This window comes from Periplaneta americana, chromosome 3 (assembly GCF_040183065.1).
Source record: "Periplaneta americana isolate PAMFEO1 chromosome 3, P.americana_PAMFEO1_priV1, whole genome shotgun sequence".
Classification (NCBI taxonomy): Eukaryota; Metazoa; Arthropoda; class Insecta; order Blattodea; family Blattidae; genus Periplaneta; species Periplaneta americana.
In genome coordinates, this window is record NC_091119.1 from 152,951,192 (window position 1) to 152,965,972 (window position 14,781).

Sequence of the window (14,781 nt, forward strand, 5' to 3'; positions counted from 1 at the left end):
TAATGGGTATGCCACTAAGTTATGATAAAATCAGAAGAAAATAAGCATGTCTGGGAAGGTAAGTTCACAGACAAATCTGTTCAGATCTTTTAGGTATGATAAAATTGTATGTGCTTGTCAAAAGTGTGTTGACGATACGTAAACTTTATTAATTATTAGGTATGACTGTCGTGTCATAACAATATTATAGCAATGCCAAACGAGACATATTTAATTTCATACTAAACTTGAATGTTGGGTCTTCAATAAATAGTCAAATTACAGAAAAACTGTCACTTTTGCTGTGCTTCCTGGTCAAGCAAACTTTGTGTTTTGGTATTTACATTATTACTTCATCTTACTGCAGCTGAAGAGAGTTTTAGTAATACTGTAAAAATAATGGAACCTCTTTGAAAGACCACTCTTATTAAAAAATCACTGCTCTTAGAGACCAATTTTTCTTAGAACCGACTAAAAATCCATAAAACAATTATATTTTTTATCTCCATTTAAGGACAACGCCTCTCCCCGACCAATAACAAACCATTGAATAGCCTTTTTCTTAGTTTTACCCCTTTTAAGAGACCAGATTTAAAAATTAAAGTGCAGTATTGTAATTTTGCAGCAGTTTAAAACATTGAATAAATTCTGAGCATTTGATGAGAGTACCCCGGGTATGCAGGGTTGTCTCAAGAGGTACGCATCCCACTGACCCACTGATTACGTATGTAAAAATGCTGACATATTTTATTATATTTGTTGGTAATTTTTGCAGTTTACATATTTTTATTATTTTTTGTTATTTCTCATATAATTACAATGCAGTTTGGAATGCGAAAGTAAAAAAAAAAAAGTACAGTAGTGGCAAAAAAAAAAAACGGACCAACCCTTGTAGCTGATTTCAGAGCTTGTTCAGTCAGAGCACAATAGACTGGTAACCAAGACTTTCGTGTTTCGAATCCTGCCTGGGAAGGAAACTTTTTTGTTCCTTATTCAAATTTATTCCCAGTACTTTTTGATTGCAGCGATATTTTACTACTTAATTAACTTATTATTTCCAGAACATGAATTTTACCAATAATCAAAAAGTGTTGGGAATAAATTTGAATAAGGAACAAAAAAAGTTTCCTTCCCAGACAGGATTCGAACCACGAAAGTCTTGGTTACCAGTCTATCGTGCTCTGAGTGAACAAGGCTCTGAAATCAGCTACAAGGGCCGGTCCAGTTTTTTTTTTTTTTGCAACTACTGTATAATTGGGGTACACTAGCAAAAAAAGATTGAATAGCACTGGTTTAGAAAATGAAACTGTAATAAAAAAAGTATTCAAATTTGCATAATATATACGTCACTGTAGGTACATTAACAAAAAACCACAATTCTAGTCGCACAGAGTTTATATGCACTCAAAATTAGGTTTCTGGTGTCTTATCAGCCCACTTGAGGTGTGTGGATATAAAAGGAAAAATTTAGATGGTGTCGGGTGTAGTTCCTGGGTAGCTCAGTCGGTAGAGCGTTAGTGCACTAAGTCAAAGGTCCTGGGATCGATACCCGGCATGAGAACAATTTTTTCCCTTGAAATTATTCAGAATTCAATTTATGATTTTCTAAACAGGAAATTACTTATACAGAATTAAATTCTGTGCAAAAATTATTATAATTAACAACACATTCCAAGTTCTTTTATTTTATATATCGAATGTAGTTTAACTCATTATTTGTGTAAAGAAAAAAAAATTCCCAATTGAGCAACTACTCCTCTAAAGGACTGGTTTTACATGGAGGTATCAGTTAAATTTTATAGTTTTCTTTCAATATAATATTCCTATCGTTTGATTGCATACATTCTCTTGCTACACAAGCAAGAGAACGCTACATAATATTTTAATATTAATATTTATTGATAATGAACTTCTGAAATCATCCAAATTTTGTTCATTGCCACCGGGTGCTTGCCCACTTGCAGTGTAAATAAATACATATATAAATATTGATATATATAATGTGTTAATTCTAATCAGCTAATATATTATTAGTTTTTTGTGACCTAATTTTGTGGAGTTTCACTTGTGAAAATGAGCTTGTTCGAATTTGCAAGATGTTGTCTTTTTGTACCCCTTATATAATTTGTTTTAAAATACAATGCACGATCCCAAGTGTTCAAGTAAACAAATTAACGGATCTCTTGACTTACACATTTTCAGCAGCCATAAAGAAGGAGTATTGTTAATTAAAATGCTACACAAAATTACAAATTGTCAATTTGGTTTATAAAGATCTCGAGATATTTGTTCTTGTGGTCAGTTACCTGAACACTGGTATTGGAAACCCCTGCACCATGCATGTCATAACAATCTTCCCACCAATCAATGCCTGAGCCTTTACCCCAGTAAACTGGCCATCTTTCAGTTTTGGAGCAACACTGGCAGATGGCTCTGAAAAGTGAGTAACAAATAGAAGTACTCCAAAACACAGTGTTGGGACTGGAAGAAAGTGAAATGATTCAAATACAACATAACATATGAATCAAACTAAATTCTTCGTTAGAAAGACACTAAAGGAAATTGTTCTTAATGAACATGGCACTGCAAATTGCGTACACGTGTATGTTCTGAAAACACATTTTAACCGAAACTATTAATCTGTAATTTTAAGGAAATTCTCATCAAGCGAATCCTATAAACAGTTACTGTCAAGGACACGACAAAATAGTCTCACTGTGGGGTACCTCTGCTATCTGGGGTAGAATGGTTCGTGCGTACAAAAGTGTTACAAAAACAGGCCAACAGCAGTAGGCTTCAGAATCTTCGTTTTATGTATGTTACTCATAAGCAAAAATTTGAAACTGCAAGACAGAAAAGTCACTAACAAATATACTGACCCAGCTATAATTCCACGAAGTAATGAATTCTCACCAGCACAGCCTGTTTATGGTGGTTCAGGTGCCTGTGGGTCAAACTGTTATTTTATTGTTTAAATTATAAAAAGAGGTTGAAATGGTTTCCTTTCTATTATATTTAAACACACTGTAAACCGAAAAAACATACTGGACAAAAATGAGATTCTGATGTACCTAAGTATACTACAGGCGGATTTACTTTAATCATAACAATGAAATTTGTAACTAATACACTACCTGAATGCTGGAATTGGAAATCCCTGAACAGAACATGTCATTACACCTGTCTTGTGGATTGCAACATGCATTTTCACACCTGTGATATGACCTTCTTTAACTTTGGGAGCCACGCTTGTTTGAGGTTCTGCAAGGGCAAAACAATGTAGGTAATTGCATACCTTTGTCAATTTTACGTAAGGATTAATTTTTTGGTCCTACAGAATACGTCTGTTACGTTAACAATTAATATTAGAGGAGCAACAGTGCATATTACTGTGGAATCCCGGCCACCAAGTCACTCAACTGAGTGTGCTCCTTTTGTAACGGCAGTTGACTCAACATAAAAATGTCAACATATATGTCGAACTTGGAGTCAAGCCACAAAGACAAAAAGACACTGGAGGAGAGGGATTCGATCCGGTGCTGTGGATTGAACTTTGGCGTAGCTCAATGGTTAGAGCGTTTGGTACATAGAACCAAGGACCCGAGTTTGATCCCTGGTGCTGGAGCAAATTTTTCTCATCTAATATTAATTATTTATCAATTTTGTGAAACTTAAAATGAATCAACATAGTCTGTATTTATTGATTACTTTATTTTTAAAGTGTTTTCTTTTTAATAACAGAAATAACATGTCTGAAATTTTGAAACGAATAATCTAGAGAAACTCTTTAAATTAAGAAATAGGCCTATCACGAACTCAGATTTATGGACATCTGTTATCAATTGATTAAAATGATGTTCATATCAATGTCAATAAAACAAAAATGTTAGGTCTACATTATGGATATCGAAACAATAAGAAACATAGCTTAAATTGTTGCTTTGTGTAAGATAACAACAATATATTTGTTTATAAATTCCTTTAGAATGCAGAAAGATGTCGAGAGAAGAAGAAGTAGTCCATTCGTTGCTAGTTTGGCACACTGTACATTTTGTCCACAATGCGTAGTTTGAAGAAGGCTCTTAAATATACCTGAATATAGGGGCAGGGTGTCCCTGTGCTGCACAAACAAGAGGGGCAGTACCTCTCACACCTACATTCTTTCTTACACTTCCCACTTCCTTGTCCTTCACTTGAGGAGACATGCTCGTCTGTGGTTCTGCAAGGAACATAAGAAATAATTTACAGTGGGACTTGAACCCACAGATATAAATAAGACATTCACATAATGTGTTTTTATGCTATTACTCAAATTCCGTGAAGGTTTCATGTCCCAATACCCACCTGGATACAACAGTTTCCGGGAGTCAATTGTCTGTCTCTACTTTCATAATTGGAGATATTCTTCAATAAGTTTTATGATCTGCTCTAATATTAAAGACAGATTACTGCATTATTTATTACTCTAATTCCTTCTCTGTATTCTGACTTCACAGATTAACGAATCACTCATATAGGCTACAATTTATTTTGTCTACATTGTTTAGACAACTGCCCAAGGACAGGTTGGTACCAGTACCTTATAAGTGACACCAATAAGGCATCACTCGTGAGGTAACTAAGCCAGTAAATAATGGGATAGGGTGGCTAGTTCCTTTCCCCTCCATTGCATACATCGCTTACTAGTAACATATTCTATTAATCAGACTTAAGATGTATACATATATAATTGTTTTTCTTCTGATACATATTGTCAAGTGAGATGTACTGCCTGATAATAGATTTATTATAGAGAATGTTCACTTTTGCACAAATCAGCTGTTGAACTCTTAGAGAACGGTATGTTCCTTTAAGAGAATGAAACTGTATGTGACTGCAATCAAATTATACATTTGTAATAACTAATAACTCTGCGAATATGCACTTTCATGTAGTAATTTCAGTTCATATACGTATGCACACGAAGTCTAGTTTCTTAGATCTGAATAAATTGTAGCTATGTTTACAGATGGAAAAAGGATATAAAAGGAAAGCTATGGACTATATAGGCCACTATTTAAGACCCATGTAAGGAAATTGATGTTTCCTATGCAACCATGACTGTATTCAAGCTATAATTTTTTTCCTGCATGCAATGTATTGTATTACTTGCAAAATGTGGTCTTCGATTACCAGCAAGATAAGGAATGATGCATTCAGTAAACTGTTTTTACTCCATACTTACATGCAAGCAAAATAACAATATTTCCGATTTTACTGTCCACAAATCTCAGAAGTTACACAGGAAAAATGTCTAATCTCTCAGAATAAATTCACTACCTGTCTCAGATACAAGAAACACCCCACGGAGTTTGGAACAGAACAATTACCTGAAGATAGGTTGTGGAAAACCCTGAACTGCACACAGTAGTGGTATTGTAGAAGAAACAGTAATAGACTTCTTATGTCCAGAGATATCTTTGTCCTTAGCTTTTGGGGCAACGCTGGCTTGTGGCTCTGAAAGATATGACCCCACTCATCCCAATCCAGTATGAAAATGCTGCTAGTAATACAGACAATGGAATGTAAAAGAATGTATTACTATTACTCGTATTTCTCAGGTTTAGATTATCACGTCACATAGAGGTATAGTGAAATAATGTAATTCAAAAACAGACTTTTAGGTATTCCATTGTGCACTGAAACTTAATGTCTCCAATGTTTTGGAACTGGATACAGGTTCATCTTCGGGGCAATACACTACGACCTGGAGTTTAGTATAGACAGACATAATGAGCCTGAACAGAGTAAGTGTCCTGAAGATGGAACCTGTATGCAGTTCCGCACAAAGTTCAGCTATAGATGTAAAGTTCCAACACACTGTGGAATATCCAATCTTCTGCTTCTAAACACAATTACCGAGAAAGCCTAAAATTTAATAGAATATATATATATATATTTCTAAAACCTCTGACCTTGTTCTTTTACTGCGAATGTAGATTAGATTTTGAAATTACCTAATAAATATAAATATTTAAATAACATGATAATTTTCATAAATTTGCCAGGTTTAAAATTTCTACAAATATTATATTACTGTACAATGTGCTTAAGTTTCTTCATGATAATGAATGAGTGAATAGGTGAAAGAATAACTTCACAGGAAATTAGTGATTTTAGAAGGTAAAATTATTAATGGAATATATTCGACAAAGGCATTGAAATATAGATTACACTCCAAATACCAACAGTTAGGGCTCACATAAAGACTTTTTATAACAGGAAAAAAATTCCCCCTCCTCCCAAAACTGACAATCTGTCTAAACCTTTATTATCAAAAAATTATCTTAAAGTCGTTTAACCTTTAATGGTAATATGATGGGAACAAAATAACAAAATTCTTAGTAAAAGAGGTAAAGGTATCCCCGTCACATGCCATGAAGGCAGTTGGGGGGCATGGAGGTAAAGCCCCATGCTTTCCATGACCTCGGCACTAGAATGAGGTGGTGTGGTCGGCACCACACTCTGACTGCCTTTTACTCCTGGGAAAGCCCCGGTACTCAAATTTATAGGAGGTTGAGTGAACCTCAGGGCCGTTCTGAAAGTTCGGCAACGAGAAAAAATCCCATCACCACTCGAGATCGAACCCCGGACCTTCCAGTCCGTAGCCAGCTGCTCTACCAACTGAGTTACCTGGCTGCCACAAAATTCTTAGTACTTAAGAGAATTTAAACATTTGCACAGGATATTCAATCAATCTTTCCCGAAAAAATTACTATTTAGAAAAGTAGCCTATTAAATGTGGCATCAGGTAACAATAAATGCATAGATCTTTAATGATACAAAAATGACAACAGTTTTTAGTCTTCTATTTGTGCTGTTTTCTCAGTTCTGTACTAGCATTTATAAAATGAGCATGCAGTGTTGCCAGAACAAATCCTCACCTGAATGTTGGAAGGGGATAACTTTGTACATTACATACTAGAAACACATCCTGACCCTCCACTATCACCAGTCGTACTCCAATAGAAAAAACGTTTTTCACCCTTGGAGCTACACTGGTTTGAGGTTCTGAAAATAAAATAAAATCTTTTGTACTTACCTGGAGTAAACCAGCATATACGATGCAGACTGACTACACATTAATAGCAAAATTAGTTACTATATTTTCCAGACATTTCTGAATTGAAATATGCCTATAAAATCCATGTATCCAAAACGTAAAGCAGGAAAATTTATTATGTCAAATAGCAGTACATAAATATAGAGTTTCTAATATAAAAATTAATATCCATATAATACCACAATCTATTCCAGCTTTCATTAGAAAAATAGGAAACTTAAGTAAATTTAAATAACAAAATCGACCAACACTTCGAATGAAGCAAGGCACCAATCTAAATAAGAGTCACTTTACTGAGAAATACATCGATAAAAGTTTCACTAACGATGTTAAACTTGTCAAATTAAAAACTTTCATAACTTCACTGTGTTAAATAATGAAACTATTATGGTACTTTTAACTTAGTGACTAGTTTCGGCAAGACTTCACGCCATTTTCAAACTATGGTAAAGTACTGGTACCATAATAGTTTAATTATTTATATCTAACACAGTGAAATTATAAAAGTTGTTATTTTTACAAGTTTAAATCATTATTAGTTAAGTGTTACAAGTGCGTAATCAAGAATTAAATGCAAGGCGATAGAAGTTTTGCATTGAATGACTTTCAAAATTTAAAAAAATTCATCAATGTCTGGAAAATAAACTACTTGTTCACACACTGTTGGTAAACGAACTGCTAATACTCATGCAGTGTGAAAGAAAAAGAAGATTGCTGTGAAGTGAAGAGTAATTCTAGAATTTAGTATAGTCATGTATGGAAGGCCTGAACAGCATGAAATGTATGCAGTCAAACCCTGGTGTATTGTAATAATTGCTCCTATCATCATTCATAATATTACAAAATTAGTCACAAAACGAAAATCCAGTTTTCAATGAAGGAAAATATTAATGAATGTTAAAAATTCTGAAATGATTCTAGGTATGTTTTTAGCGCTGTTTGGTTTAGATTTTAAACTAATAAGCAAAATATTTAAGCTAGCTCATAAGAAAAAAACAGTTTCCTCAATCTGTTGTTGGGCACAGGCTTACTTCCATAATTTTCCAGAGTTAAATAATATAATATTTTATCCAAATTTACACTGCAGTCAGACTTCAAATAAACGCACAGAATACAGAACTAAATTTGATAAACTTGTATCTTTCTTGAAGAACTTTTATGTACCAGTACCAATTTATGCAACACAGTTTTTGCAGAAATATCACATTTACAACAAATGATTTGAAGAAAAGTTGATAATTAATAACGAAATACATATTTATAGTTCTATTTTAACTTTTGTACAAATCAATTTTCATTACTGGATATAAAGTTCTAACAACTATTGTTGTTGTTTAGTCAGCTGTACAAAGACAGATCTGAACTTCACATGTGATACAAACATGACACCACTTATGAGGCAACTAGGCCAGGAGATAATGGAGTAGGGTGGCCAGTTCCTTTCCCTCTCCAATGCATACATCACTGATTAGCTACTTACGATAGTAATATAAACTTAACCACTTCTTATGCTGAGTGAGAAATTATAGACAGTAGGTACAGTATTTAGTATTAAGTTTAGCTAACTTAATAACTATATACGAATACTATGGTGACATTTTTTATTGGTTCAAGATCTGGGCATTGTATGAATGACAACATTTTTCCCTATCACAATCTTTAAACACTTTATTGACCATTCTTACGCTCAAAATTAGTTACTCAAAGCAAAAAACAGAGTATTAAGTTCCAAACACTATTATTTAATAATCTATAGCACCAGTATAAAGCAACGCAAATTTTATCAGGACATAAAATATATTGTTTCTGGCAACGTTTACCACTGCTGTGCAAATTGGTAGGGATGAAATGGAAATTTACTTTCAAGGAACAACTGTAAAAAATAAATGTTAATATTCCACTGAGTCCATTTAAGTAAGTTGATAAACAAAGATGTAGGCCTACTTATAATATCGCGGATGATTAACCTCTCCTCCTGTTATTAATATTTAACAGAAGGACACTTGTCATTTTAAAATTTATAGGATTATAAAAAGTAATAAGTTATAGAAATAATTTTACGTTTATTATTATTATTATTATTATTATTATTATTATTATTATTATTATTATTTTATTGCTTTAGCAATACAGAGCATTCAGTTCATCCAGACATACTACTACTTGCATATCTGGCATAAACTACCAGTTATCGATCTGTAACCTCCCACATACTGTATATTTACTCATGTAACTTTAATTAATGATAGCATGCACACAGTTATATTTTTATTTCATAATAAGTACTAACCTGTGTTATAGGTGTTGCTCAAAGTGATATCTGCCTACATTTACATATTCACATCTTTTCATGAAACTGTTATTTGTGTGTAAAAGTTCTACATTGTGGTGTTTGCAATTTCTCTTCTTAAATTGTCTCTAAGTTCGTCTGTAGTGTGGAAGTTATTCCTATACATTCTGCTTTTAAGGTTTTTAAGGGTGTGAATAACAGTTTCCTCAAAAGATATCAAGAATGTGTGAATGCATATGGACACCAGTCTGAACAACTACCTATATAACACAAGTTAGTACTCATTGTTTGTTGTTGTTTAATCAACTGTTCGAAGACAGGTTTGAACCTCGTAAGTGACACTAAAGTGAAATAAAAATATAATTGTGTGCATGTTATTATTAAACAGTTATTAAAACTGGGGATGAAGGTTTTAATATTTCATGTACCAGTAAATTAGCCACTTCACTCTTTCTATACCTTCCAATATAAAAAATTGTTATCCCACTTCTGTTCTACAGACAAATTGCAAAACATTCGTAATGAAGTTAGAATCTCTTACTTGTACAGGGGATAGATCCCAAAGAGTATCCATCTTTTATTCTTGAAGGGAAAAAAGAGAAAACGAAATACAAATTTAAAAAGCTTATGAATGTTCTTTTGAAAAAGAAAATTAACTACTTAATTTTAATATCCAAGGCTTTGTACGACCTCAACTCTCAAGATTTTGGTGAATTAAAAAATTCTGACTGTGGATATATTTACAAACATGTATAAACAAACGAAAATATCCACAGTCTCTAAAAAAAACCTGAAAGTTATTTATGAATTAACAATCAAGAGAGAGAAAACGCTCCCCACCTGAACAGAGGGATTGGGTTGGCCTGTGCATCACAAGGAAGAACAGCAGGACGACCATAAATTCCTACCACTGCGTCCAGTTTTGACTTAGGGGGAAGACGAGGTGGGGTGCTTCCTATAGGCTCTAGAATCCAAAAATAATCATATGCTTAGTCATAACAATGTTGAATCTGTATTCCTCCTTGCACCTTACAATAACAGATTTGAAAAGCGAATGCCCTGAGAAATATATATTACCTTAAATGTTTGAAAATGGTAACATTTACAAATGTCATTAATAATAACCAATATTTTATAAGAAATATTTATACAAAATCATGGTTATATAGGGTGTAACGAAAAGGCATGTCAACACTTTAGGATTTCTCACATGCAGAGGATGAAAATATGTTATTTCAACATGGGTCCAGAAATGCTTTGTTTTCTTGTTAGAGCTATTTTTCTACAACTCTGCTTACATTGTATGATGTGCAAGCTAATTGGTGTGGAATATGTATCATAGTTATCGTGTAATGACAACCCCACACCAGAACAGTCTGATTACATGTAGACGCTCTTGTTTACCTCTGTTAGAATGCAATTACAAAAGGAGTTGGGGTGAGGGTGATGTAATGTACATTCTGATTCTGTATGTTTGCCACAGTTGTGGTGTTCAGTGTTCTGGTATAGGGTGTAATGTACATGATAGATGTGACGGAATTCTACACAAAAACAAAATAGCTTGCACATAATACAATGTAAGCAGAGTTTAGAAAAAGAACTTTAACAAGGAAATAAAGTGTTTTTGAACCAATATTTATATAACATATTTTCATCCTCTACATGTGAGGAACAGTTTCCTAAGTTTTGACATACCTTTTAGTTAGATACACCCTGTATAAATATAAGAATTTCCTTCGTTATACAGTGTAGTTATATCAAATAACATTATGCCGCGAAAAAAAAATGTAAATGTAACTCACATTCACGAAATGGAAAGTCAATAGAAAATCAAGATCTGTAAAATCATACAATCTCTTGGATAACCATTTACTGCATTGTTGTTAATGCTCTACGAATCACTGACAAACAATTTTTAAGATAATGTAAAAACAAAGTGACTCTCTAAGTCTAGTATACTAATTCGCAGTGTGTAGGCTGGAAAGTTATGGAATCTATTTACCATTAAGATAAAGGAGTCTCTTTTATTGTAATTATGGGTAACACCTTCAGAAAAGTTGAAGTCCACTTAGTCTTACATAAAAAGTATAAACCTAGCAATGATTCTTAGAGTGAAACAAAACATACCTATTCCCACAGTTCAGATGAAGAAGCTCTAACTCAATGCTACATATATGGAGTGATTTACGAAGTATGACTCATGCTTCAGGAATGATTTCTACAGGCAAATTTGAGCAAAAAAGTCATCTGAACACGGACCCAAATATTATTAGTTTTTTTATTTGTAAAAATCCATGTCATACTGTGAACCAAGCTTATAAATTGTTTCCATCTTAATAGAAAGAGTGGCGCCTGCACTAAGGGGTGTGGGGCTCGAAGCTTATGTGATACAGGAAGGGGGGGGGGGGTGGAATAGGTGAGTTGCTGCACTCATCAGCTCTGCCGAGCTATGAAATGCTACAAGTACATGAGTTATTTACATTCGTGCGGCCAAGTGCATTGAAGTGTGGGAATATTTGAAAATCTCCTTTCAAACTGAGTTACCGCTTATTTTTTGTTGAATAAAATATTTATTAATAATCTTTCTGTGTATTTTTTTTATTGATTCCCTCTAATTTTGCTCACAATTACTTCTATTTCTTCACAATTCGAACAGATGTAGCCCCTTAAATGAAGGGTTTAGAACCATAGTGGGCCAAGCGCCATTTATTAAAAATGGAGAAAAACAAGGGTTAAAATTAAGTGATTACCAATATTTAATTAAACATATAGCAAGTAATATAAAGTATGCACAATAAAACTAAATGATATGTCAATCTTTATTAAACTATGGTATTCACATAACTTTAACCCTTACTTTCTCCGTTTTTAATAAATGGCATTTGGCCCGCTATGGCTCTGAACCCTTCAAATACTGATCATCGGACCAATGTTAATATGATATTTTTTTCTAAAAAGTACCTATAGAACTCATTCTTAAGTACGGGTCATACTTTGTGAATCATTCTGTATACAAAGTTGGCAAGTTTGATGTTTTTCTTTATACATGGGAATTTAACGAGTAACATTTGCAGGATACTTTTCCACATACATTACTACTTATGTAGAATTTTGGTTGAATCAGTTTTGTATACATATGTACAAATATACATGAGCGAAGACAATAGGTGCTCCTTTGCTAACTACTACTGCAATCTGTGTTAAAGTATGAAGGAAAAACATGACTTTTAAACAAAAGAAGTAATTATTGCAAATTTATTAGACATAAATGCAGAAGTGGACATATCACAAACATCTTGCTATACAGAAAGCCATGATATTTGTCTAACATTCAAGTCACTACTCCGCATAATATGTAATACAAGCTATGATGATAACAAGCTCCCCACCTGAACATAGGAATGGGATTAGCCTGTGCGTCACAAGGAAGAACGGCAGGATGGTCAGAAATCGCAACCACAGCTCCCAGCTTTGATTTGGGAGGAAGCCAAGGAGGGGTGCTGCCAATAGGCTCTAGAACCCAAAATATCCAAAAGTTACAAATGTTCCAATATTTCGTAAATTTTTACAATTCTCATTGTGAAATTAAACATTTAATTCAGAAATTATTAAAAATTCTATAGAAAATCAATTACCGGTACCTTAGTTATTAAGAAGAAAAAAAATTTCTCTGCCAAAAAAAAAAAAAAAAAAAAAAAAAAAAAACCATAAAGGGTGTTTCAGAAATACTTCGACAAACCTTGAGGGCATGTTCCTCACACCAAAACAAGAAAAAAAGTTCATATAAACATATGTCCGAAAATCCTTAGTTTTTTAGTTATTAATGAAAGAAAATAATGAAACATGTTAGATATCGTCAGCTTGGAAGCAAGTGTTGCAACTTTAATCAACTTTACCTCTCTCCCTCCCCTCTCTCCCCAGGAGAAGCCATGCTAAAAATGTTATTGTCTTTTAAAATTCCTCATCCCTGGACAGGTTTGAACCTGTCAACTTCGGATCCAATAGCTAGCATGATAACCATAAAACCATTGAGGACGACATTTATTCCTAATAACTATTATGTAGTACAATATTATAGTGTCAAGAGTTACGTTCATTAATTGTTTTTAAGTAGAAATGCACCAAGATGTGTCCAAAATCAAATATAATTTTATTTTGTAAATATATAAAAATATGTTTTTCTGTATGACTATATTTATGTTAAATTTTTCACTCTGAATTTAATCAAAGAATGGATATTTATATGTACTAGATATTCATTCATTCATTTAGTGTTCTGCCCAAGGGCAGGTTTTTCACTGCAAACCCAGCTTTCTCCAGTCTTTCCTATTTTCTGCCTTCCTCTTTGTTTCCTCATATGATCCATATATCTTAATGTCGTCTATCATCTGATATCTTCTTCTACCCCGAACTCTTCTCCCGTTCATTATTCCTTCCAGTAACCCACATATATCTTTAAAATATATTTCAGAATTATATAAAAAAAATTAGAAAGGTGCACAACTTAATGCAATGAGTAAAAATAAATGATTGAATGAATGAATGAATGAATGAATGAATGAAGGAATGAGTAAATGAATGAATGAATGAAATGTTAAAAATGTTATGTTTTATTTAACGATGCTCGCAACTGCAGAGGTTATATCAGCGTCACCAGATGTGCCGGAATTTTATCCCGCAGGAGTTTTTTTACATGCCAGTAAATCTACTGACATGAGCCTGTCGCATTTAAGCACACTTAAATGCCATCGACCTGGCCCGGGATCGAACCCGCAACCTTGGGCATAGAAGGCCAGCACTATACCAACTCGCCAACCAGGTCGACTGAATGAATGAATGAATGAATGAATGAATGAATGAATGTAAAACTATATCACATATCTTCTATGATTCATGTAATATAAAATGCACCAAAATATATTAATAGGCCTATCCCCTGATTTTACCAATATTGGAAATCATTTATTTCCTATAAGGGCTCTGTTATTTGGAGTTTTACTTTATTAAATTATTTCAGGTTTAAAAATAAATGGCATCTCTAATTATTAACTTGTGAAATTATAGCGAAATTATAAAGACGAAGATTTCAGGATGTAAAGTAGACAAATATTAAAAGTGAGTAGTGTGCTGAACACAAACGAGGCTAAACCTCACCTGAAAATAGGAACGGGCTTCCCTTGGGCTTCACAAAGCAGAACAACTTGTGTCTTCTCTTGTTTTAGCAGAATATCTGATTTCCGATGTGGGGGTAATCTGGGGGGTTCACTCCCCGCAGACTCTTAACAAAGACAAAATACTAACATCACTGAAGGAGAACTAAAAACTCTCTATTAATTTTCAATAGTGTCCTGTTATTATCGAACTTACAGCATACAACACGAAACAAAATCATATACTGGACTCAGTAAGA

The 14,781-nt window shown here is 33.5% G+C and overlaps 1 protein-coding gene across 49 annotated transcripts in view; it reads right to left on the reverse strand.

Annotated features, from left to right (window-relative positions):
* Dscam1 (Down syndrome cell adhesion molecule 1) overlaps positions 1-14,781 on the reverse strand; it is a 480,268-nt gene that overhangs the window by 121,081 nt on the left and 344,406 nt on the right. The window contains exon 7 of one of the 49 annotated variants that reach the window (XM_069821909.1): positions 2,286-2,412. The exons of 43 other annotated variants lie outside the window; for them this stretch is intronic. In XM_069821909.1, coding sequence (XP_069678010.1) covers positions 2,286-2,412 — 127 coding nt within the window. Of the gene's footprint in view, positions 1-2,285; positions 2,413-3,113; positions 3,241-4,071; positions 4,199-6,902; positions 7,030-10,211; positions 10,336-12,760; positions 12,885-14,781 lie in introns of all 49 variants that reach the window. 5 more of the 49 variants (XM_069821912.1, XM_069821911.1, XM_069821908.1 and 2 more) reach the window with 5 other exon arrangements.